We start from the raw sequence: 24,153 nt of genomic DNA on the forward strand, positions 1-24,153 counted from the left end.
GGTTCGATCATGCCACACGCTTGGGTACGTACGCTCTCCCGTGTTCCATGTGCTCTTTCTTTCTTCTGCTTTTTTTTTTAATTGTATTTGTTTATTTGGAGAGAGAGAGAGCCAGAGTGGGGGAGGAGCAGAGAGTGAGGGGGAGAGAGAGAATCCCAAACAGGCTCCACACTGTCAGTTCAGAGCCCAACATAGGGCTCGAATTCATGAATCCCGAGATCATGACCTGAGCTGAAATCAAAGGTCGGACGCTTAACCGACCAAGCCACCCAGGAACCCCCTCCTTCCTGCCCACACCCCCCAGCAATGTGCTCTGTCTGACTCCTCTGGGAGACTATTACCACTTATTCTGCAGATGAGAGAAGAGAGAAGGAGATTCAGGGAGAAGCCACAACTAGTAGGAGAGTTGGAACTGAACCCAAAACTGCAGGCTCTGTCCAGGGCTGCTGCTTCGGTACCCACATGCCTCATTCAACTAATGAGCTGGCACCTCACCCAGAGGAGGGCATGTGCTCAGGGCTTTACCTTCCATGCCTGTCCTAAGCACCAGGGTACCTGGAAGCCACTGGATGTCCTTTGAAGACACATGCGTTCACTGAGACATGATGAGCCAGCTGCCAGGGGGACCCAGGGCTTTGGCTGGTACGTGCTTTGGACCACGGACAGTCCTGTTCCACCCGAGGCTGAGTCATCTGTGGACAGTCACGTGGGGTCACTCCATGGTCTCATGTTACTTGTCTCCCAGCATTTCTGGGTTTCTTGGGGACCTTCCCAGACCTCCTTTGGGGGGACTGGTTTCATGGGCAACCTGCTTCCTGAGACATACTGAGCTTACTTGCTTTTTCACTTTTATTTCCACCACGCCTCACTACGGCTGTGCTGCTTCCTCCCATGTCCTGTGTCCCTAAGAAAGGAAAGAGCCCCTATTTCATGAGAATGCATTGTATGCCAGGCATGGTGACATATCATCTCTTTGAATTCAATCCTTATAACAAGCCTGTGAGAGTGTATTCCCATTTGTACAGTTCAGGATAGTTAGAAGGATTTAGTACCTTTCCTTCTACAGCTAGTAAGTGGCAAAGTCAGAATTTGAACCTGGCCTTTTCACCACACCTATACTTTTGTGTATACCATCTCCTGAGGACATTGGTTCCAACCGTAGTGGCTACTTAAGCTCAAACTCAAGCTTGAACTCTGTTGTGGCTCCAGACTGGCTCTACTGAGCTTCCCCAGACTTTTCTCTTCTGCCGCACGTGCTCTGCTCAGAGATTCTCAGTACTACTGATTTTATTTGCTGAGATTCCTAGGCTCTGAGAGCTGAAAGCGACTTCAGAAGTCACCCAGTCCCCCTCCCCTGGAGCTTGAACCTCCTGCCGGATCCTCACAGCTTCCTTGGAGGTAAGCAGGATAGGTATCTTTTCCTACTTTTTGGGGTAAGAACCTGTTTTCCCAGAGTGTGTTTGGCTGTTTTCTGTCTGCCCCTGCGGGCCTGCTTTCAGACTTTGTCTCTCCTTCTCTGTGCCCTCAGGAAGCTGCTGGGCCCCCCTGGCCTCTGGGCAAGAGACTGCAGGGCTGGAGGAGAAAGGAGGGTGTTCACGCTCCCCTGCTTCCTCCCTGCCTGGCCTCAGTTTGGCGGTAGTGAGTAGACTCCTTCACCAAAAGCCACAGCTCCTGTCCAGCGGCCCTTCCTTGTAGTTATAGATCTTGTTGGGTCCCCACAAGACCCCTCTGCCCCTGGCCCTGGCATGGTACCCGTTGCCCAGTGCGGCTGGACTCCAGTGCATCACCACCCTCAGCCCTGCCCCCAACTTTGAAAACCATTCCTTCATTAAATTCTCATGCACAGTCCCATTGTTCATCTTTCTCACTCATTGGAGTGGTCCATCCATTTCCTGCAGGGGCTCACCTGAGACAGAGGTGAAGTGACCCACCCAAGGTCTCTTGGCAACTGAGTGGCAGAGCTGGCTTTTGAACAGGAGTCACAGGACTCCTGGGCCAGTCCCGCCCCTTAGCCTGAACCCTTCTGTCCAAGACTGAGCACAGGTCTCCTGCACTCACTCCTGGGATACACCGTTGCCTACCCTGGGTCACTTTTTGGGGACTACTCTTGGCTCTTCTCAGGTCCACCCCACCTGCACCTTGTCTGAGCTTCAGAAGCCACAGTGCTACCTGCCTCAGACCACCCTTCGTGGTTGGGCTACTGATCCCCAGAGCTCTGCCATCATCCACAGTGGCAAAGTTCTGGGAGCTCTATCCCCTTGAGGAGGACCACAAGCCGTGGCTGTGCTTTGGAGCAGAGATACTGACATCCCTTACTCCTGACTCCGACAGAAGGGAGCCCGGGCTGGGCGCGATGTCAGAACCACAGACGGGCATGTTGGACTCATGAGCAGCAATAATTCTGCTGGGAAAATAAGAGTGCCAGGAAAGGAAACTGAGGCAGAACGCTGGTGTGTTGGGGGAATGGCGATAGGCCAGTGCTCAGACTCCCAGCCTTTTAAGCCTCAGCCACTAGGTGTGAGTAAAGTAATATCACTGGGGCACCGAGGTCTCCTGGGGGCCCAGGGCCTGAGGAGGCTGAACTTGCGGGTAGCGGCCTCATTGCCTGAGGTGCACAGGACCCAGGGATGTGCTTACACATGCGGGAGCAGAGCAGAAGCCTACAGGGCCTGGTAGGCCTGCCCTCCTGGTTTCCTGCCCATTTCCCTTGTTCCCCTGTGCAGAGGTAATCCCTCTCTTCTCTCCCCCGGCTGGTAGACCACGAGGCTTTTCTATTCATATCTTCCTCATCCTGTGTCATCCCGGGAGGATCCTATGGCCTCCTCAACGAGCCACGTCCTGAGCCGCAACAATTCCAGCTTCATCTAGTATAGAGAGCATGGGTGTGACCTATTTCTGTCCCCTTTGGGGACATCCCTGGGGACCCGCTGGGCACTTGGCTTAAATCCCGACTCCACGCTCTGGCCCCCCTGGGCTGGAATGGCAGCTGGCAGGGCTGCCCCAAGGAATGAGCGGAACTTGACCTGCAGGGGAGGGGCTCGGCACACGGGCCACATTTAGCCCAGGACCCGTGTAGGCCCCATGACTGTGTCACAAACCACCCAGAGACCCCGGGTGCCCACAGGAGCTAGAGGCCGTGTGGCTAGAAAGATCACGGGCTCGAGAGTGGCACAGACCCGGGCTGGGATTTGCCTCCGTCACCACTGAGCTGCGCAACCTTGAGCAACTCAGTTACGACATCTGTGAAACGCGAAGCCGCTAACCCCTCCCTCATAGATGCGGAGAAAGCTTGCATACAGAGTGGGTAGCAAGCATGTTAGCAACTCCACAGAAGTGGAAGGCCGTGAGGTCAAAGGCCCCTGGGGCCGGCTTAGCCACCAGCCAGCTCTGTGGGTGGCCCTGGGCTGGCTGTCCACCGACGAGCTGGCAGGGCTGGATGCGGTGATTTTCCCGTGCTGTGGGCATCTAGACCCCGTGAATCTTCCTTCCATGTTCCCGCTGCAGCAGGCCGCGGTCCTGGGCTGCGGGCTTGGAGATGCCGGGTGGGCGGTGGGAGGCAGACGTGACGGCCGGAGCGCCTGTGAGGGAATGAGCTCTACCTTCCGGGAGCACAGATCGCAGGACCAACAGCCATGAGGGTCAACACCTGGGAGTTGGCAGCAGTTTTGGTGGAGGGAGGAGAGAAGCCAGCCTGCCGGGGCCGGCCAGAGGGACTCCACCCTCTCACCGGAGCACCGCTGAGATGAGAGATGCCCTGGATGGAAGCTAAGTACCGGTTGTTGTGTCCTGGGTTGGGGGGGAGGGGGCTGAGACTCGGACCGGCAGCTTCCTTGGCAGTGGGAACGACTGTGGGGGGTGGGGAGCAGGGGAGAATGAGTGCGGGTCCTGAGGGGCATCGGAGTGGGTGCCACAGCACCTGCAGCAACAGCCCTCCCTTCTCCCGGACATGTCTAGAGGAGAGGCTCGGTCTGCTGGCTTCGTGGACCCCGGGCTGGCCTGGCCTGGCCTTCCCCAGTAGAGGAGAATCGGTGTCTGTCCCTGAACACTCGCCCTCAGCTGCCAGAAATTCTGAAGGCAAAAGCTGAGGAATTCGAAGCATTTATGACTTAGCAGGATTGTTCCCAAACTGCAGGCGTCTCTAAAGAAGCTTTCTGGATTTCATTGTGGTTGCTTCTCAGCTCTTAGATCCTGGCCACGGACTCCCTGGGTCTCACTTTTCAGGGCTGCCCTCTGGCTGCAGGGTCATGGCCTCCATGAGGTTGGCTGCCTAACACATGGGTATTTGCAAACCTTGCTGCCTTCCTGAAGGAAAAAAGCATAGAAACTGGAGTCGGATGGTTCTCGTCCTTTCTAGAGGGTCATCTTGGTCACATCTCGGGTTTTTTGCTCATTTTTCACATGGCTTGCCACCCCTGAGAACCTAGGGTAGTGGCTTGTCTAGAGGAGAAAAATCTATCTGAGCAGAATAACACGCGTGCTTTTTCCTAGTAACTGTTTCTCTTGAGTTTGAATGGTAGCTTCTCTCTTCTTACAGATTCTGCCTCTGGTCTTTAACCCCTTTTGCAGCTAATTGGCCCAGGGGTGGGCGTGTGACCCACACAGAGCCAGTGATTAGCATTCAGGCACGGATTTGGAGCCCTGCATTGGTGTCCTAAGCTATATGGCAAATAGCTTTCCTTTCTATACTCCCACTTCCCTCCCACTCCACTGCAGACATCACTGGCCGGGGAAGAGTGCGGGATTGATTAGTAATGTCTGCCACAGGTGTGTGAGGAGCAGAGTAAGCATGCTGCTGTTTGCCAGCCCTGGTCCTAGCAGTAAGAATTCATATTTAAGGTGGAACACTCAGCTTTACCCAATGTCCACAGCAACACTACCGTTCAGTCTCCCTGACCAGCACCAGGTGATGCAATGGGCCTGCTCAGACTGGGATGGTTACTAACGTAGTTGGAGCACAGCTTCAAGCCCAAAGAGGGTGAGGTGGGAAGGAGACACTTGAGTCAGGCAAGCAGAACCGAGCCTCATCCTTAACATGTGACAAGCCCCCCCCCCCCCGCCCCCATATCTCACTATAAAGAACGAGGCTCAGAGAGGTAAAGTGACTTGCCCAATAGCACACAGCTAGAGAGCACCAGGCCTTGATCCCGGGTGCTGTGCTCTAACTAGAAGTTCCCAGGGGTTCTGGCTGTACCTATTTATTTTTTAATGTTTATTTATTTATTGAGAGAAAAAAAACGCAAATGGGGCAGGGGCGGAGAGAGAGGAGAACAGGATCTGAAGCAGGCTCTGTGCTGAGAGCAGAGATCCCAATGTGGGGCTCGAACTCCCGAACTGTGAGATCATGACCTGAGCCGAAGTCAGATGCCAGGCACCCCTGGCTGTACCTAAACTATGTGCTTGTGCACTCCTGTTTGGGTCTCTCCTGGGTCCGTGTAACTTGACTCCCTGACACTTCGGGATAATGTAAAAGAAGGTCTGCTAGATGGCCTGCTTGCTTTTCCCTGGAGTTCCATTTTGAAATACTTCACGGAGTTATTGTCAATGTTCATCGGTGCATTATTGTAAATATGCATCAAAACAGCGTTCATGCAGAGGCCTGTGTGAGTAATCCTGGTTGTGAGTGGAAGAAGCAGCAACTTTCAGTGGAGTCCGTTCACACACGAGCACAGGCGATGCCAACAGAATTATGTGCTCTCTGCAGGGTGGCCAGGCTGGGCCTGGACTGTGGGCCAGGATGGCCGTCACCACGTGTCTTTAGTTCACTGCCAGTGGGCCCATAGATATTCCCTGAAGCAGACGCCAGAGCCATCCCCTGGCTGCAGGGTGGGGGCGGGTAGGGAAGGAAGATTGGAAAGGGTGGCGGGAGGGATCGCAGGCGGCCCTGGAAAGGCGTGGTTATTAAAGACCCAGCATCTAGTTGGAGGACCTGGGCACTTTGATGGTGGCGCCCTCCTCCTGGCTCTTTTGATCAGCTCCCAGGCCTGAGCTCCTGCCTCAACCCCTGCCCTGGGGTTCCCTCCCATGGGGCTCCAAGGCTTTCTGCTCAGCCCCCTCTGTGAATGATGCCACTCCCTCTGATCTCAAGCCTCGCTTCCTGCCCGGGCTCAGCCCTACCTGCTGGAGTCCTCCTGCCTGAACTGTTTTCCAGCCTGTGTGAGCCTCACCTGTGAGACCTCAGCAGTTCTGGCTGCTTCTCTGGGCACAGCAGCGCTCAGCCTCCCTAGCCCTCAGGCTCTTTTCCTCCCTCCAGACTCAGCCTGTCTCCTGCTTTCTGCCCAGACTGGGACAGTCCCCCTAAATCCCTACTCCAGGGCAAAAGCAGGCCACTTCTTTGCTGGAGAAAAAGCGAGGCTCCCTCAGCCATTAACACCTGCGCCCCTTCCCAGAGCACCCCAAATAACCAAGTGCTTGGCAAGAAAAGACAACAGAACGGACCTTCAAAAGAACACCTTTGGAGTTTTGTTCCATCTTTCTTGATTCAACTTCAGAGTTTCCTATTAAGGAAAGCTTCACCATTCCCCCTCTGCCAACCAACTAACTAGATAAATACATAAAATAAAGTCAAGAGGAAACACAGTATTTGAGATGTTAAAAGGAACACAGTTGGAGTTAAACCCCATCGATACCTGCTCTTGACCCGTTTCTAGCCTGTGTGGCCCCGAGAAACTGGGATTATAGGAACATGGAGACAGCAGGGAATTGTGGGGAGAATGAAGATTTCAGAGTCAGAGCTGGTTTTGAGTCCTGGCTAGTGAGCCTTTTAGAACCTCTGTTTTCTCCTCTGTCAAATAGGGATAAATATAGCACCTACATGAGAGTAGCTGCTGAGTTCTCTGCAAAAGCCAATGATGTGCCTAACACATGGTTGGAGGCCACAAGGGTTTGTCTACAGTCTTTCCTTGACTTCTGGGGCTCATCTCTGAATCAAAGCCTCTTGACCAGGAAGGGGCTTGGAGCTGAGCTTTCCTGAGTGGGAGCATCTGTCCCCGGGCAACACCTTCAGCTTTGGCAAAATGTGGGTTCTACCTGGTACACCCAGACGGGATCTGATCCCAGAGACGAGGGGATTAGCAGGATCCCAGCAGGGACTGCAGTTGGAGGGGGTCAAGCAGAGCAGAAGCGTGGGTTCCGTGTGGGGTCTAAACCGGGGGCCAGGGGAAAGGAGCAGGGCTTGGAAGTCACTAGACTGTACACACACGGGGATGAGGGCATGCCTGTTTTGTTCTCTGCGGTATTGTGTACCTAGCACAGTGTCCGGCACTGTCTTTCTTGAACAAATGAAGAATAAATGAATGACAACCTTATCAGTCGGAGCCTGGTTGCTTCAGGAATTCCTTTTCAAAACAAGGCAAAGGAGACCAGCTGCTGGCAGGAAGCAGAGGGCCTCTGGCAAGCAGACGGGTCTGTCTGGATGCAAAGCGTTAGTGATTGGTCAGGCAGCGTGGAACCGGATTCTAGCAGGTTCTATGGGCAGGCAAAGAAATTCTGGTCTCCGGATGATGGAAACCATGGAGGGTACTGAGGAAGATCTAGTGAATTCAAGACGTTAGAACTTGAACTCTAGAGCCAGACTGCCCAGAGCCCAGTTCTGTCACCCACGAGGCATATGACCTGTATCAAGTATCGAACCTCTGTGCCTTTACTTTTTCCTTTATAAAACAAGGATGGTAATAGTATGTCACAGCCTTGTTGAGAGGACTCAATGAGATTATTTGTAGGAAGTCCACACTAAGTGCTCGGTAAGCACCGCTGTTGGGACTATTTGAGAGGAGTGGGAGATTATCGGAGCTGTGTTTCAAGATAGTGAAGCAGGGAACAGGTGCAGGATGGATTATCCCAAAGCAAATCTAGTTAAGAGGTCATTGCAATATCCAGGCATGAGAGGATAGGGCCTAAATTAGGGGAACGATTGGGGCCTGAAGCGGAGATCAGTGCAAAACAGGTGGTTCATGAAGAAGCAATCAACAGAACTGATTGGCTGTGGTGGAGGGGAAGGTCAGAGGAGGGGGGAGGAGAAAACTCAGAACTCCTTTGTGCCTCTGAGAGCGAGGGTGCCTGGGTAGGAGATGGCACCCCCAGGAGGGACGACGGACGTCTAAAGAAGGAGCAGGTATGGAGGCTAAAAATTCAGCGTGGGCATGCTAAGTTGCACTTGGGGTAGCCCAGTCATGGGGAGATGTGAAGCTGGAAATGCCCAACGAGCTGGGTGAGATACTGGGGCTGGGGGGAGAGCAGGCCATCACGGAAGCTGGGCAGAGACCTAAGAAGTGTGGAGGATGCACCTAGGTGGCGTTCACATCTGGGGAGAGGCAAAGAGCCCACCTGGGTGCAAACGGCAGCAGCCAGCGGATGGGAGAGAAGCAGAAAAGCGTGGCATCTGTGAAACCTCGGGGGCTGAGCTCCTGGTAGGAGGTGATGGATAGTGAGGTCAGATGCTGCAGAGCCAGGAAAAGAGGGGTCGGGACCAGCCCCGTGGGTAAAGAGCTGACGACGCAGAGAGCAATTTCAGCCGCTGGAAAACTAGTAGTGGCTTCTGGGGGTTCATGAGAGGAAGGAGAAAGGGAGGAAGTGGAACCAGGAGGAAGCGTCGTAGGAAAAATGTGAACCAGGGCACTGGGTGAGGGAGAACTGGCTTAAGTGCACATTGTTTTTCATCTCAGAAATCTGCATGGTCTGGAGTGAAAGCCAGGATGCTGGAGGAGAAGGGAGCTGGTCCCGGAGGAGGCAGGCGGCAGGAGGGGCAGCCTGGGAACTGGGGCGGGAGGAAGAGAGACGCAGTGGGATGTTGAAATGCTACGGGAAAACCACGAAGCCAACAGCTTTGAGTTGTTGGTAAAGGAAGAGGTGAAGGCATGGTGCGGGGAGAAAGCAGGTGGAGGGGCATGGGGAGAAGATAGGGAGCAGGTGTTCGGGGGAGAGGAAGGGAATCCACGAGAGATGGCGGAGGACCCACAGAAGCCAGGGAGCATCTGAACGCAACTGAGGAGTCAGCTGGTACGTGTCCAATCTGTGATTTTCTGCAACAGTTCCGTGCTGGGGAACAAGAATAAAAATGTCCACTAGTGGGACGTGATTTGGAGAGGCAAGGAGACTTTGAGTGCAAGGACAGAGTCAAAATGACTAGTGGTGGGGTCCAGACTGGATTTTGGAGTCCTGGCTCACTATCTGCGGTCTGTGGAATAAAGACAGTGATTTCTCAGCCACAAGTAAGATTTGAGACAAATGACTGTAAATCTCCGTTTGGCCTTAGGGTAGGTTGTGTGTTTTCTTGTAGCAGCAAACCTGTATGGAACGTGAAATCACCGATCCTAGGGGCAAAAGCCCCTAATGATTATATGGCAGCTGGGGCTGGGTTGTTTTCTGGGAGAATCTACGTAGGGCGCCTCAAATGTATCTGGTCCTATCTCATCGTGTCACTGAATTCTTTCAAGTGAGCTGTGTCTGTCACTTACCTCCACTGGATTGGAAGAATCCGTTTGGGAAGGGACTCTGTACTTTCTGATCTCATTTTGTGCATAGCGAGGGGCTGAACTCAGAACAGGAAGTCCACGAATATTCCCTGACTTGACTGCATCCTGATCATGCACAGTCCGGGGCCTGGCCCCGGGGAGCTGACAGGATTCTTGTTGTCCTGTGGTGTTTTGGTGTCCCACTCATCAATGCTTGGGCATACTTATGTAGGGGTTGGAATCCTCCTGAACAGGAGAGAAGCTGCGTATCTTATCAACAAAGAGCACCGAAGGTATGCGGGTCAGGAAGCCATTTCGTCCGGATGAGTGAATTTCATGAATGAAAGCGATTTGGCAGGTCCCCCGATTAGGGTGGTTGCTGGTGGGCTTGGCCTTTCACAGTCAGTGACAGGCCTGGTCATGGGTCTGGACATGCAATTCTGATGTGAGAGAGTGGGGCATTATGGGAATTAGCCCAGAGAACCAAAGACGCAGAAAGACTCAGAACACGGTCGAGGTGAGGGCACCATGGCCTCGGTAACCTGGCTTAGCGCATGCTCACTGGTTACCATGTTATGGTCCATTATTGTTTTTCATTTTTGTTTATTTTTTTGAGAGAGAGCATGAGCGAGCACGAGTGGGGTAGGTGTAGAGAGAGAATCCCAACCGGGCTCCGTGCTGTCAGTGCAGAGTCTGATGCGGGGCTCGAACTCACCACTGTGAGACCATGACCTGAGCTGAAATCAAGAGTCGGACGCTTAACGGGCTGAGCCACCCAGGTGCCCCTTACTTTCCATTCTTTTAAGCCAAGTGCCCCCAGTTCTGTGAGTTTGTATTCTCCAATATTGTGACGAATGAGGAGAGATGGGGTAACCTCTGAAGCTTGAGTGGAAAAAGGCTTCCAGGAGCAGCTTTTCAGAAATTTGCCAAAGGGCAGGCACGCTGTTTCTGTGGGCAGGCGGTGAGGCCATTGTCAGGGTTTCCAGGAAGACATGTACGAACCTGAGAGTCACGGAGTCCCAACCCTGTCTCCCATACCAAGCAAATGTGTAACAGATTAAATATTTATCTATTGTCCTGTCCACCTCAATAAGACATGGCACTCTTTAAAACGGCTGCCTTAATGACGTCTGTGTGTGTTGGAATGCGGCCCTGGGCTAACAAATCGCATCTGAAGATGTGGAAACATGAAAATCGATAACAAGAAATGAAAAGGCTGTTTCGCCGATAAAGCATCGTTTATCTTAATCCGTGGGGCTTCTCAGAATTTCCTAAGTGCCCTTTGAAATGCCAGCGTCAAAGCTGGGGACCACGTGTATGCGGAAGGCCCAGGGGAGTCATCGAGGCAGAAGTGCCGATGGCTCAGGCCGCAGGAGCCTGCTGGGGAGAAGGGTCATTCTGGGGCAGTCCCCCACTGGACTGGTTTCCAACCAGATTGCTCCCCAGCGGGGGTTTCCAGGGATATTTCTGGGATTTCAAAACTCTCAGTGAAAATAATATACCATCAGAATGGGAGATATTTCACAAGACGCTAACCGTGAAGCAGAAGTGACCCGCTTTTGGTAGGCTTAATACAATGTGGTGGGCATTGTAACAGTCACTTGTACTGACTAATATGAATTGGGAAAATAAAATTATTATTCCACCTCCAGGAAGCCTATACCTTACCTGACCCTAGGCTGGAGGACCGCATTCCTGCCTCCCCCCCACCCCCGACCCCGCTGAATCCACACTGGGACCCAACGGCACAAGTCCTCTGTGGTGAGGAGGTTGGAAACACTGGGCCTCAGGGATTGGCTTTCTGGCTCTAGCCCTTTCCTTTGCTTCACGCACACACCCTCCTCTGGTCTTCAGGCTCCCTTACCTCTTCTCAGGGGACGAAAATACAGGAAGGTTGGAGGTGGCTTAGGACCTCCTGCCCTCCCAGCAGCCCCAGGGAGGCGGAGGATGAGGCTTTCTCCTAAGCACACCTCGGCTTCCAGATTGGGGGTGGGCAGAGGCTCGTCTCCTCTCCTGATCTCCTTTGCTCTCTGGCTGTCACCATGGTTTGTAGATGGAAGGCCAGCCTCCGACGCCATTACTGCTGACTGCTTTCTGCAGAGTTTTCTCGCACGGTGGCCAGAAGGCTTGTGAATACACACTGCCTCCCGCTTTTCTCATAAAATCCACAGGCCTCTGACACCTCTGAGCCGATACCCCTTGCACTCCAGCCAGCCTGGCTTTCTGCAGCTCCCTCCAGGGAGCCAAGTCTCCTCCTGGCTTGGGGTCCTCACCTATGCTGTTCCCTTGAAGGACAAGCTCCTCACGTGAGGAGATGTCACTTGAAAACATCACTTTGCCAGAGGCCTCTCTTGACCTCAAAACCCAAGCGAGGCCTCTTTCACAGGTTTTTGTATTTGTCCTCAGCGGTCACCATAGCTTGTAGGCACCACTGATTTGTGATTTTTGTGTGTATGTGTGTCCCCAAGTGAGCTCCACAAAGGAGCCTCCTTTGTCAGGGGACCCGGCACGCCTAAGACATCGTAGACACTCAGTGCATGCTTGTTGACTATCTGGCCAGCTGGTTAAATGAATGAATGAGCTCCACAGAGCGCTCATCCTGCAGATTTTCAGGGGGTAAGTCAGTCCCATGGTCAGATGCAATCTGGACGTGCCCTCATCTGTCTCCCTGCAGAGGGTCATAATATGCCTCCGTGTAGGAGACTCTGCGATGAGCTCCAGTGAGGAAACAAAAGTCAGGGCTCCTGGGTGGCTCAGGCGGTTAAGCATCCAACTCTTGGTTTCCGCTCAGGTCATGATCTCGCGGTTGGTGGGTTCGAGCCCCGCATGGGGCTCAGCACTGACAGTGCGGAGCCTGCTTGGGATTCTCTTTCTTCCTCTCTCTCTCTGCCCCTCCCCCATTCACTCTCTCTGTCTCTCAAAAATAAATACAACTTAAAAAAAATTACAAAAGGAAAAGAAAACAAAAGGGAACAAATAAAACCAAAGCTGTGGGAAGTGAGTTTAATTTTCTTTAGCCTCACATTTCCCAAACGTATTTGAATGTGACATTTTTTTCCATCTAACATCGATTAACATCCCACAAATGTACTTTAAGACGTGCTTCACTGGTGGCTTCCTACTTGGGAAGCCTGAAACTCAAGATCGTCGGGCTGGGTGTGGGGGCCGCTTATCTTGTGCTGAGCACCCTCCTGGATGCCTGTGCATGTATTCACGTGGGCAGTCACCACCCTAATAAAGCAGGGAGCCTGAGCAAATTCTGGAGCTAGCCTGGGTTTATATTTTTCAGGGGAAAGAGGGAAAAACAGTCGACGTTTGGTATTTGCAGATAGAACATGGTGTTTGCAGAGACAATCTTTGTAGTTATGACAATGAGCAACTTGTACACGCTGACTTGTCTTTTGCTGAGACCTGAATCCGTAAGTGTTGGGAAGCTGGTGTGTGGACACAGGTCCCTTAGTGGCTGAGTGAGTCTACCTCCTATGTAGCATTTGCATCTCAATGTAGTTCTCCTGTTCTTAGTATTTTCTTGAATTTTCCAACAGACCGGAGTGAATTTTATGGAGGGGCGATTGCATGCGATATTAGCATGAGTGAAGGTTTCAGGACATATCCCTCTTGCATAGTTAGGATGTTTAACGTAGGTAGGCTTCCTGAGGTGCAGCTGCATTAGATGCATTGGGTCTCAAATTATTTTTGATCAGCCCCTGCTTAGGGCAAAACTGCTTGACCTACCAACTCCATCTAGTCTCATTTTCCAGCGGAAAAATAAATTGGTGATAATTGGGGGGGAAGTGGATCATGTATACATTGGCTTTAGCCCTGGAGTATGGACAATTCATATTTGAACCACAATGTATACACGTCTGAGAATCTGGTCATTGGAAAATTACAGTTCCAGAATACTGTTGATGCAAATAAGCTTCAGTATACTAGGGAGGGTTACCCACAACAAAATAAACTGATAATGGTAAAACCAAGCTGACAGTAATTCATGATTAGAAAGTACTGAATGTAGCCATTGCAAATCGCAACCAACTCAAGGCAACACTGGCGATGTGCCGATAAAGGGTCTTCTCCCAGATTTTGGATTTTGGGAACGTCAGCTCTGTGCCTGCATGTGGGAAATGGGAATTTGCTGACGGAACGGAGCAGCGCGTGCCTTTAAAAAATTTCAGTTCAGGACGCATGAGAACGTCTCTGGTAACATACCCCTTACCCATAACCCACTAGATCTCAGCTTCAACTTTTGAAATCATCACCTCAGCAGCGTCTCCTCCTTCGAGGAAGGCTTTCCTTGCCTGGCTCAAGCAGACCAGAGATGTTTATTTGGATTTATAAAGTGTTTACAATCTCACTTAAAGAAGTTTTAACATCCAGTGTAAATCTCCAAGATGTTAAGTGAAAAAAGCAATGTGTGTGACAGTATGCATACTATGCTATTTATGTAAAGACATGATGCTATATATGTGTTGATGCATTCTGTGGCTGGAATAGCTCTGGAAATGAATATGCAAAAACAGATCAAAATAGTTGCCAATAGTATCTGCTGCTGGGGGAGGGGAGAGAGGCAGACTGAGTTTTTTTTTTTTTTTTTACTAGATACTCATTCATGCTCTTTGAGTTTTGTACCATTTGTAAGTAAACTATTCAAAATATCAGTTTAAATTTGGAAGAGAAAAGGCCAAAAAAAAAAAAAAAAAAAGAGGCAGTAAGCCTACAGAGAGTTGATTCTTGGTTTCTTGTTTTTAAAGAGGTGAGGGTTAAGTTTGGTTTATTTATTGTTCTGATCCCTTTCTCCACCTTCAAAAACATGGTCGCGTATTCAGCAAGAGATTCTAGAATCTAAAGGAAAGCCTCCAGAGGAGGTGAGATGTCGGACTCAGGCCCTAGGTCTGGGCAAAGATGAGGCAAAGACCTCCATCTTGAGACATAGTATTCTGACAAATTAGCCCCGTTACTGAAAACCTGCCCAGCGTTCTCATGCATTTCCATACCATGTATACGCAAAATACAAAAGGAGGGCTCTTAGTGAGGCCACTCGTACCTTGTACATTTGCAGCGTGAATATAAAGAAAAAAGGACAACAGAGGAGACAAAATTCGTATAGCAAAGCATGTTTAAGTGAACACATTCCTCTCATTTCATCCCGCTTCTGGACTGCTCAAGGGGACAAAGCAATGGTTTATCTTGATTTGCTGTCAGGAATTTACATGAGCACACACAGAAATATTATAGTATTTAGTGTTTCCTAATGAAAAATGTAGTATTTCATTAATCACATAAAAAGAGTTGTATTCTTTTACATAATTGGCACGAGAGAGTACATTGTCTTTATATCTTAAAAGCTCATTATGCTGAGTAACAATGATTTCTTAGAGCAAAATGTCCACGGAAATATTGTGGTGTATCTAAATTTTATGGGTTCTGAGTTACTGCAGATAGAGAGCAGGAAATGCGTCGAAGCTGGAAGGAAATGTTTGGGACAATATGGGAGGCCCAACTTGTTGGGGGTGGGGTGGGGCTGTGGGCTGTAGATGGAGATCAAAATTAATTCCTCAAACTAGAGGTGGGCTTTGGGCAATGAGCCGAAAGTAGTGCCAAAGCAGGCACAGACTTCAGGCGGGTCTACAGGCTGGTGTCCATCTGGCATGTTTAGGAAAATTCTATAATGAAGATATAATATGAGAATGAGTTACTATTTACCCCAAGGCCTTGGTCAATGGAAGGGTACAAGTGTTAAGTACCACAAGCCCCAACCCTCTTCTGGGGGTGTCCCCCTCCCCATGTCAAGTGTGCAAATGCTTCCTCCTGCTTCTTGTCCTTCTGGTCACCCCCATTTTGGCCCCTTTTCTATTCTCGCAGAACCCAGCAGCCTGGGACTACCAGACCTATATTTCAGAGTTGGGTTCACAGAGAGGGGATACGAGTAACCGCAAGCCCGCGAGTAAACCCACGCAAGGAAACTGCTCGGCTTGGGTCTAAATGACTTACATTTTTCCTCGCTTGAATTAGCCAGTAATTGCATGTGGGCAGACTTCGCCAGGAATGGTCTAAATGATCAATTAGAAGGCAAAAAGGAGTTCCTTTCTTTAAAGTTCAAGGGTCCCTGTTGAAGGGCCCTGCTTCCCAAGCCACGCTCACGTGGGCCTGCGCCCAGCTCTCTGTGGTGCCTGAGGCTACTGTACATTTGCCTAACGATAATGAATTGAGTACTTATTTTGCAGGAAAATATAGGGCACTTCCATTACATGCAATCAAGCAAAAAGGCTGCAGAATGTGCCACTCCATTAATTTTAAACAGAATTCTTCCCAAATATCACCCTGAAACCAGAGTATGGGGTTATTACAAATCTGAAGGAATTAAGAGTAATTTTCATTTGTACAAAGTAGTGGAGGGACAGGACTCCTGCCACACACACACACTATTAATTGACTTAAATTGGATTCGCCAATTTCAGTGTGAATCACTAAGCTGCGACGCAGCTCGCCTGGTGGGGGGATGGGTGGGCTCCCGCCATCTTTGAGGGTGCAGGTGCCCAAACCGTCCCCCACAACTATAGACTAATGGGATGGGCTAGTTATTAACAAGCCTGTTCAAAGAAGAAAAACACATGCCAGCCTCTGGCAAGTCACGTAACCTCTCTGAGCCTCAGTTGCCTCATCTGAGCATTATAATCTTCCAAGGGGATTATAATACCTGCTTCAGTGGGGATCCTTGAGTGTTAAGGAGTTTGAGGATGTCAGAGCACTTAGCGTGGTGCCCGGCACCTAGTTTACAACCATTAAATGGTAACGATTATCTTCGTTTTCATCTTCTAAGGGGAGTCTCTTGTGCCTAAACTGGTTCCCGAATCGCACTGAGGAACTCTGGAGCTGGCACCAGATGGGAGGAGTGGCTGGGCCAGTCCCCACTGCCTGGGAGGTGTGAGTCAGCCCACCCGGTTACTGATCATTTCCTTCCTAACTTCAGCTCCACTCTCCCCGGGCGGTGGCTGGACTGGCGGGAGAGCACAGAGCTGGACACGGGAACAAGCAGGTTAAGGTGGCCGGGGAACGGGCCAGGGTGCCCCTCACTCCACGTTCCGGTACTTGGTGAAGAGGTTGTACAACACTCTCAGTGTGGATTTCAGGTCACAGTTGACAATGTCTGCGTAGAAAACAAAACACACACTGCTTCAGTGGGGCCGCCTAGCCCAAAGCAGACGGCCTTCCTGGTCTCCTTCCTCCCACCGCCCGCCTCGTGTGCCCAGCATGGTCCCGGGGTGGGTGTCCCCCCTCACCCACAGGACATCGTTCTGTGTTCCTGAAGAGCGTTTGGTACTGCTGGGAGAGAAAAAGCATCCCCCACAAGGCCACCAGAGGCAGGTGGGTGGTGAAGGATGGGCAGTGTGCGCAGCAAGAATTTGGAGCGAGGGGCAGAGGTGCCGAGCATGGGGGTCTCCCCTGACCCCAGGGCATGCAGGCTTCACTCTAGAAGCCACATCTCTGCACGAGGGGCCCCTGCCCCGTCCCCTGAGTCTCCCTGGTCTGTGGGGCTCCTCTGCCTTCAGCCTCGGCCACAGAGCCAGCCAGGAGGGGTGGGGAGGAGTGGAGGGCCTGGGGCTACAGTTGGGGGACTAGGAGGCGAGTCAGGACTGAGCTGCCTCTCTTCAGGCAGGGAGGGCCCCCCCGAGGGCACAGACGCCCACCTGGTGAGAATATGCAGTAGACCAGGGTCATCAGGGGACAGACTGCTTCAGGTGGAGGACAGGGCAAGGCAGCTGGCTTTGCGGCTCGGAGTTTGTATTTTCAGGAGAGTTCTGCCACCGGTTCCCCAGCTTCTGTACAACCATTTCCTCCCCCCATCCCTTTCTTCTCTGGTTGCCCCTTGAGCCCTCTGCTGCCGCCTCTGTCCTACAAGGCCCCCTCTCTGCTCTGGTCCCCCTGCACACACTCCCTTGGAGAGCTGTCCTTTGAAGAACGGGAGTAGAGAAAACAAACAAGAGAAAGAATTCTTCCTCCTATTTAGGAGTGTGTATTTAGGTAAATAAATCAGGAAAAACAAAAGAAAAAAGAAAAGGAAAGCAAAAGGCAAAAGCCCATGTCAGGAGAGTGGTTACATTTAGGGAAAAGGCTGAGGACACCGTAGCTGGAAGGAAACTGGGAGCTGGGTGGTGGTCACGTGGGTGGTTTGCTGGCTGAGATTTCGCCGACCTGTATGTTTATGTTGCATGTACCTTTCTGTATATGTGCTGTTTTTCACCACGAGAATGATTTTTAAAAACCGAACTATGCAGAGGGTCAGATGAGATAAATGATGTAAGAGAAAATATAAACGCTCTGGGATTCAAAGCGGGGAGAGCTCCTGCTGAACCCCTGGGAAAGGAGGGATAAGGGAAGATATCCGAGCTCTAACCACGCCCGGGTCAGTAGGGACAGGGATCCTTCCAGATCGGGCAGAGAAGGAGGCCAGTGGCTCCAAAAGGCTGGGTTGTGGCTCCCAGGTCTTAGCCTTGGGACCCTTGTAGCTGTGGCTGCCGCAGCTAGGCCCCCTCAGGCCCCAGCGTCCAGGCTCTGCAAAGATCAACGCTGCCTGGGCTACAAGCCGAGTCCAGCGCCGGGACACCTCCTTAGGGCTGCCCCAACTTCCTCATAGGCCTTATCCCAGCTGTGACCAATCCTGCTCCACCCTAGCTGGGCTCGGATCCTGCTCCAAGTTCTCTTGCTGATAGACCAGGGTCTCCCGGGAACCACTCGAGAGGCCTGGAGCTCAGCTTCCTTTTCTGCTCCCATTTCGGTTCAGGCACGTATAGAGTCTCCCTAGATCTAGGGCCCTGTCCAGCGGCTCTGCCCTGCTACCTTGCCCTGCCCCTGCCAAGGTACCCTCTGCCAGGAGTCCTATGCCCTGTGGGCTAATTCCTGCTTGTCCCTGACTGCTTGCTGTTGAGTAGTTCTTAAGTTCCACTCAAATCAATCATTAAGAAGTTAGTCAAGGGAGGAATTGTTGGAAAGCAGAGAGGGACAGAGGTGAGCTCAGCAAGGGACTGAGCATGAAAGGAAGGTAGGGTAGTACCGGGACGAGTGCAACAGGCTCCTGACTGGACTCCTCAAAGCCTCTTGCCCTCTCTAATCCATTCCACCCACTCTAGATAGACTATTCAGTCTCTGGGTATGGTTGTACAGGATGTACACTGCACAGTTCCAGGGTGCATTGTTCACATTTCTGTGGTATCATTACCCTAGGCCATAGCATAAATGGTGCCCCTCGAAATTGTGCAGCTCATAACTTGTATGGCCATATAATCATTTCACTTAAGGTAAGGTCCAAAATCTTAAATCATGACTTTGCAAGGCATGATGTAAACCGGCCCACCTTTCCAGTCTCACTTCATGCCACACTCCCTGCTCATTCACTATGCGCAGGTCACACAGACTTCCTTTCACTCCCCCCCGCACCTCCCCCCCCCCCCCATGGCCGTGCTTCTCCATCACCTTGGCCTCTGCACATGCTGTTGCAGCATCTAGATTACCCTTCCCAAATAGCCGACGCCTGAACTTTCTGCAGATCGCAGCTCAAAGCACTGCTTCCTTAGGAAAGCCTTCCTGACAACGGGCCTCGGTGAGGGTGCCCTGCTTTATGGTCTCAGAGCCCCCATGCTTTCCATAGCACTCCCTCCAGTTCTAAATTGGTGATTTGGTGCTCATTTGATGAAATCTGCCTCTGTCCTGGACTGTGTGTGACTTGATCACAGCAAGCCAGCCTTATTTTGCATCTGCGGCTTAATCTGGTACCCGGCATGTGTAGACCTTACAAGATATGAGTAGATAGATAAATGAATGATTGCCCAATGTCATGCGAGCCAAGGAAGAAAATTCTAGGGAGAAGAGAGAGCTGATAGGGCTCCGTGCTCCCACAAGGGTAAGACCGGAAGGAGTTCCCAGGGGACATGGCTCTAACTGGTGGCTGGCCAGAGAGCAAAGCCACGTGCAGGTGGAGGCCACGTGTTAGCCACAGAATGGGCAGATGAGGAATGGAGGCTGTGGGCATGGGCACAAAGGAGGAACTTGGGGGCTGATGGAGGAGAGGCAGAGACAGATGCAGGAGGACTTGTTCTCCCCTTTTAAGGACAGGTGAGTTAGGATGTTTCTAGAAAAGGAAAATGCCCACTATGGGAGAATGTCTCAAGCTGACCATTTAATTTTAATGCCTGCTGAGGTTTGAAGCCCATCTTCACGACAGCTATGTAACCCAGTTAAAGTCACTTGACTTCCTTGAGTCCGTTTTCTCACTGGTAAAACTGGGTTTACAAGAAACATCTAGAACACGTGAAGGCCTCCCTACACGGTAGTTTTCCTTCCCCTTTCTCGTCTTCACCTGTTATGTACAGCTGCCAAGTGTGTGTAGTGCACAACTCCAGGGGGTGCCATTTACATAGATGGGGCCGCACTCCCTGGGAAACTCGAGTTCCTTCTTTCTATAGGCCATCACCACCAGGTAGGCCTGGTGAAGAGTGGGGACTACAGTCGGAGACACTGACAATGGTCTGTTCTTATCAAGGAAGCCAACTACCACACAGTTCCAAGCAGGTCAGCAGATGGGCTATGTCAGCCAGGGGAGAGGCTCTGGATTCCTGTGACTCCATGCTATATAAACAGAACCTCTTGAAAGCCCTGGCCTAATAGATTGTGTAATTACTAACTCAGTACTGCTCTGATGACCACTGTGTGCTGGCCCGGGGCCCCTCTCTGGGAGCGGTCTGCACGGTGGAGCTCCTGGTTAGAAACAACCAGAGCTGGTTAGCCGGCTGGCTGTGGCCAAGGGAGAGACCAATCAGACCCAAGACTACTCTAGGGAGAAAATAGTCTCTCGCCAAGGGGAAAAGGCTCCATGTTTGCTCCTCTCGCCCGGCGGCATTAGGAATGCTTCTTGTTCATTAGCTGACCATCCAAAATGAGTTCATGGTTCTCTAAAGGATGCAGAAGTCAAAGGGGCGTGGGGAACTCTCTTCGCACAGTCTTTACAGAGGGACAGGGCCCTGTATGGCCATGCCCTCCATGGAGCCATCTGTGCCACATGTCTCCCTTATCCCAGCCTGGACCAGTTGCTGAGGCCCTTTCTCAGGAGTTTTCCAGCTGGGTCCCCAAATCCCTTGACCAAGGTGGGAAGACACTGGTAGCTCAGTGCCACCAGGTGGTGGGGGCAGGCCCCCACCTGTGGGGGTGTGCCCAATAAGATGGGCAGCCACAGGCCAGCTGGGGTGAGCCAGCCTCCATCCCACTCCTGATGGATCTAGCTCATTCTCAGTCCCTGCCTCACTTTCCTGTCTGCTCCCTATTCCCCCCCTCCCACCCACCGCGGGATAGGACCCATCCTTTGGAGATGCGTCATATTGATGTTGGCCTGCTACCTATCTGGCGCTCTTGCTCTTTTCTTTACATACTAAAAATATTTAAATATGACGAACATCCAGAAAAGTTCGCGTAACCTACATGTATGGTGTTAAATGCTTGGAAGAGAAACCCTATGTAACCATCACCCATGACAGAAGCAGAATATCGTCAGCACCCTCAAAGAGCCCCGTCCCCGTCTGGTACATTCATTCCTGCCTGGAACTAGATTTCTCCTGAGTCCCCACTTGGCTATCATGCTAGAGTCTTAACCACGTTCAGTGACACCTCTCCCTGAATAATAACAGGGTAGGCATGTGCATTGGAAGACAGGTGGTGTAATCCCCCAAATAAAGAGCCATCAGCTTTATGCCAGTGTTTCAAAGGCTTCGCTGGCCATGAACTTGATGCTAACACTTGGCGTAATAAAAGTTTATGAAGCCTGGGCAGCAAAAGTCATCTGAGATGCAAACCCAGTTCCCAAGAGACTTCAAGGTACAACGGAACTTTGAATGTCAGAGGATGATCATGAGCTTATTCCGGTCATAAGCCCCTCTCACCTGGAAAAGATAACCAGTATCCTGATTCTTATGATCATTATTTCCTAGCTCTTCATAATTCCACCAGCAACATAGGTACCTTTATTTTTTAAATTTTTTTTTTAACGTTTTATTTATTTTTGAGACAGAGAGAGACAGAGCATGAACGGGGGAGGGGCAGAGAGAGAGGGAGACACAGAATCGGAAGCAGGCTCCAGGCTCTGAGCCATCAGCCCAGAGCCCAATGCGGGGAGACACAGAAACAGAAGCAGGCTCCAGGCTCTGAGCTGTCAGCACAGAGCCTGATGCGGGGCTCGAACTCACAAACTGTGAGATCATGACCTGAGCCGAAGTCGGACGCTTAACCAACTGAGCCACTCAGGTGCCCCTGAGCTGTTCTTTTTGTACATGATTTTGAGGTGTAATTTGTTTTATTGAGCTAGAACTATAATTATCCAGCTCTAATTTTATAGTTTTTCAAGAATAAGTGCTTCTCAATTTGTTGTCTACTTATAGTCAATTTTCAGTGCCTTGAAGTGGTCATTTTTGATCCTTTTGTCTGGTTTTATACTTGCCTTTTTGCAGAGAATAATCACTGACCTCTTCATGCTACAGTAACTAGAAGTCTTTCCCCCAATTTCTCTGTTCGTTTATTGTCATTGTTGTGTATTAGTCCATGGTGTGGCTGTTCTCCAATTTATCTAGTCTGTTGGGGTGTGCTGTCCAGTCTAGGCTATCATGGATAGTCTTGGTCTAGTTTAGTTTCTGGTGTATGGACATGCATATGTATGAGCGAGTTATTGCCTCACAGAGGCATTAGTTTCCTATTGCTGCTGTGACAAATTATCATGTAGTTGGTGGCTTAAAACAACCCAAAATTTTTTATCTTGTAGTTCTAAAGGTAAAAGTCCAAAATGGGCTTCACTGGGATGAATTAAGGTATCAGTAGGCTTGCGATCTCTTTTGGAGACTCCGGGGAGCACTAGTTTTCTTGCTTTTTCTAGCTCTGGGGATTAGCTTCTGTAAGCCTGCGTTCTTTGGCTTGTAGCTCCTTCCATCAGCAAAGCCAGCAATGGCTGTTTGAGTCTCTCTTATGCTGCCTCACTCTGACACTGAGCCTTTCTGCTTCCCTTGTGATTATACTGGAACTATCCAGATGCTTTGAGATAACCTCCCTGTCTCAAGATCCTCAACTTAATCACATCTGCAAAATCCCTTTTGCCATGTAAGGTAACCTATCATCAGGTCCGGGGGATTAGGATGTGAACATTTTGGGGGCCATCATTCCGCCCACCGTATAAAGCATTACAAATCTCCAACTACATAACATAAAGACAGTAAACTATACAGCATATAACGTATATAACATAAAGACAAACTGCTTTAGAAGAATGGTTGTATTTATAGTCACACCAATAGTTTCCGTTGCTCCACATCCTTGCTAACCCTTAATACCATCAGTTTAAAATTTTTGCCACTGTCTTGTGTGCACACTATCTCCTAAAGGAATGAGTAAGAGAAATTGAACCATTTTCCGTATTTCTAGCCACTAAACAAGTCCTTTCCAAATGAATTGATCACTTGGACCTCAGCTTCTGTCACCTGCCTGGCTTTTTAGTGTTGCCTGAAGTCTGGCCCCAACTTTCGGACTCTTTAAATTTTAGATATTCCATCAGCCTGCTGGCTGACCTATAGGCTTCATTCCTGCCTGGAACTGGATTTCTCCTGAGTCCCCGCTTGGCTATCATGCTAGAGTCTTAACCACGTTCAGTGACACCTCTCCCTGAATAATAGCAGGGTAGGCACGTGCATTGGAAGACAGGTGGTGTAATCCCCCAAATAAAAAGCCATCAGCTTTATGCCAGTGTTTCAAAGGCTTCGCTGGCCGTGAACTTGATGCTAACACTTGGCGTACTAAAAGTTTATGAAGCCTGGGCAGCAAAAGTCATCTGAGATGCAAACCCAGTTCCCAAGAGACTTCAAGGTACAACGGAACTTTGAATGTCAAACAGTATGGCAGAGAATGAGTTTTCCTGACCTTAAAAACATTTGCCACGAAAAACGCCTCCACCACAGCCGGTCTGATTTTGGAAGAACCCTCAAAGAATTACCCACACTGGCACCTTTTGTAAAGTCTGCAGCACTTACCACTGAATCTACTTTCCAGGTAGAAGCACAGAAACCGGAGGGAATGCTGGGGTATATACCTCTCACAAAGTACAATTTCACAAAATGCCATTTCAGTTCTCCTTTACGCACTGGAAATTTTCAGTGTGGGCATGATGCCCAGTGGAACAACAAATAAAGCAGATGTGTTTTTCCATGGCCATGGGTCAGGAAGTTCCACATTAAGCAGTTCAGTCGGTAATTGTATGAGAAATGTCCTCTAAATGCTGAAATAGCCTTGTAGGTTAATTGATATTGGGAAGGCTGTCTGTTCCGAGAGAAATAAATGCCTGAAAATGGACGTATCAGGAGGAGTACTTCCCATCCGTGACCAGGAAGTTTCATATTAAGCGGCTCGAGAACATGGAAAGAGAAACCCTGGCCAGATCTTTCCTCTCCGGCTTTCCCTCCTACTCTGAAGCGGGTGCCCATCCTCTGGCCCCAGGGCTCAGAGTCCGTTCCTAATGGCATGAGGATGGCCAGAGTGACCTTGCCAGGAGAGGGCCCCTAGAAGGAGACCAACCTTGCTAGAAGCCCTCCGGCAGTGACCAGGCGCTCAGAACAGGTGGCAATAAATGAGAATAAGGGATTGGCTTTTGTTGGCCGGAGCTGAGTTAATGAGGTCTGTG

General features: G+C 50.6%; 1 protein-coding gene and 1 long non-coding RNA gene across 8 annotated transcripts in view; one reads left to right on the top strand and one right to left on the bottom strand.

Annotated features, from left to right (window-relative positions):
* The window catches only part of PARVA (parvin alpha), a 192,012-nt gene that overhangs the window by 5,005 nt on the left and 162,854 nt on the right, over positions 1-24,153 (bottom strand). Inside the window, exon 13 of one of the 7 annotated variants that reach the window (XM_027073116.2) lies at positions 14,873-16,599. The exons of the other annotated variants lie outside the window; for them this stretch is intronic. Coding sequence (XP_026928917.1) covers positions 16,523-16,599 — 77 coding nt within the window. The 3' untranslated portion in view covers positions 14,873-16,522. Of the gene's footprint in view, positions 1-14,872; positions 16,600-24,153 lie in introns of those variants that run through there. 7 annotated transcript variants of the gene reach the window in all.
* Positions 1,291-24,153, top strand: part of LOC106971843 (uncharacterized) — an 82,290-nt gene continuing 59,427 nt past the window's right edge. The window contains exon 1 of the long non-coding RNA XR_008290464.1: positions 1,291-1,398. This is a non-coding gene — a long non-coding RNA (uncharacterized LOC106971843). The remainder of the gene's footprint in view (positions 1,399-24,153) is intronic.

The sequence above is a fragment of the Acinonyx jubatus genome, chromosome D1 (assembly GCF_027475565.1).
Source record: "Acinonyx jubatus isolate Ajub_Pintada_27869175 chromosome D1, VMU_Ajub_asm_v1.0, whole genome shotgun sequence".
Lineage (NCBI taxonomy): Eukaryota > Metazoa > Chordata > Mammalia > Carnivora > Felidae > Acinonyx > Acinonyx jubatus.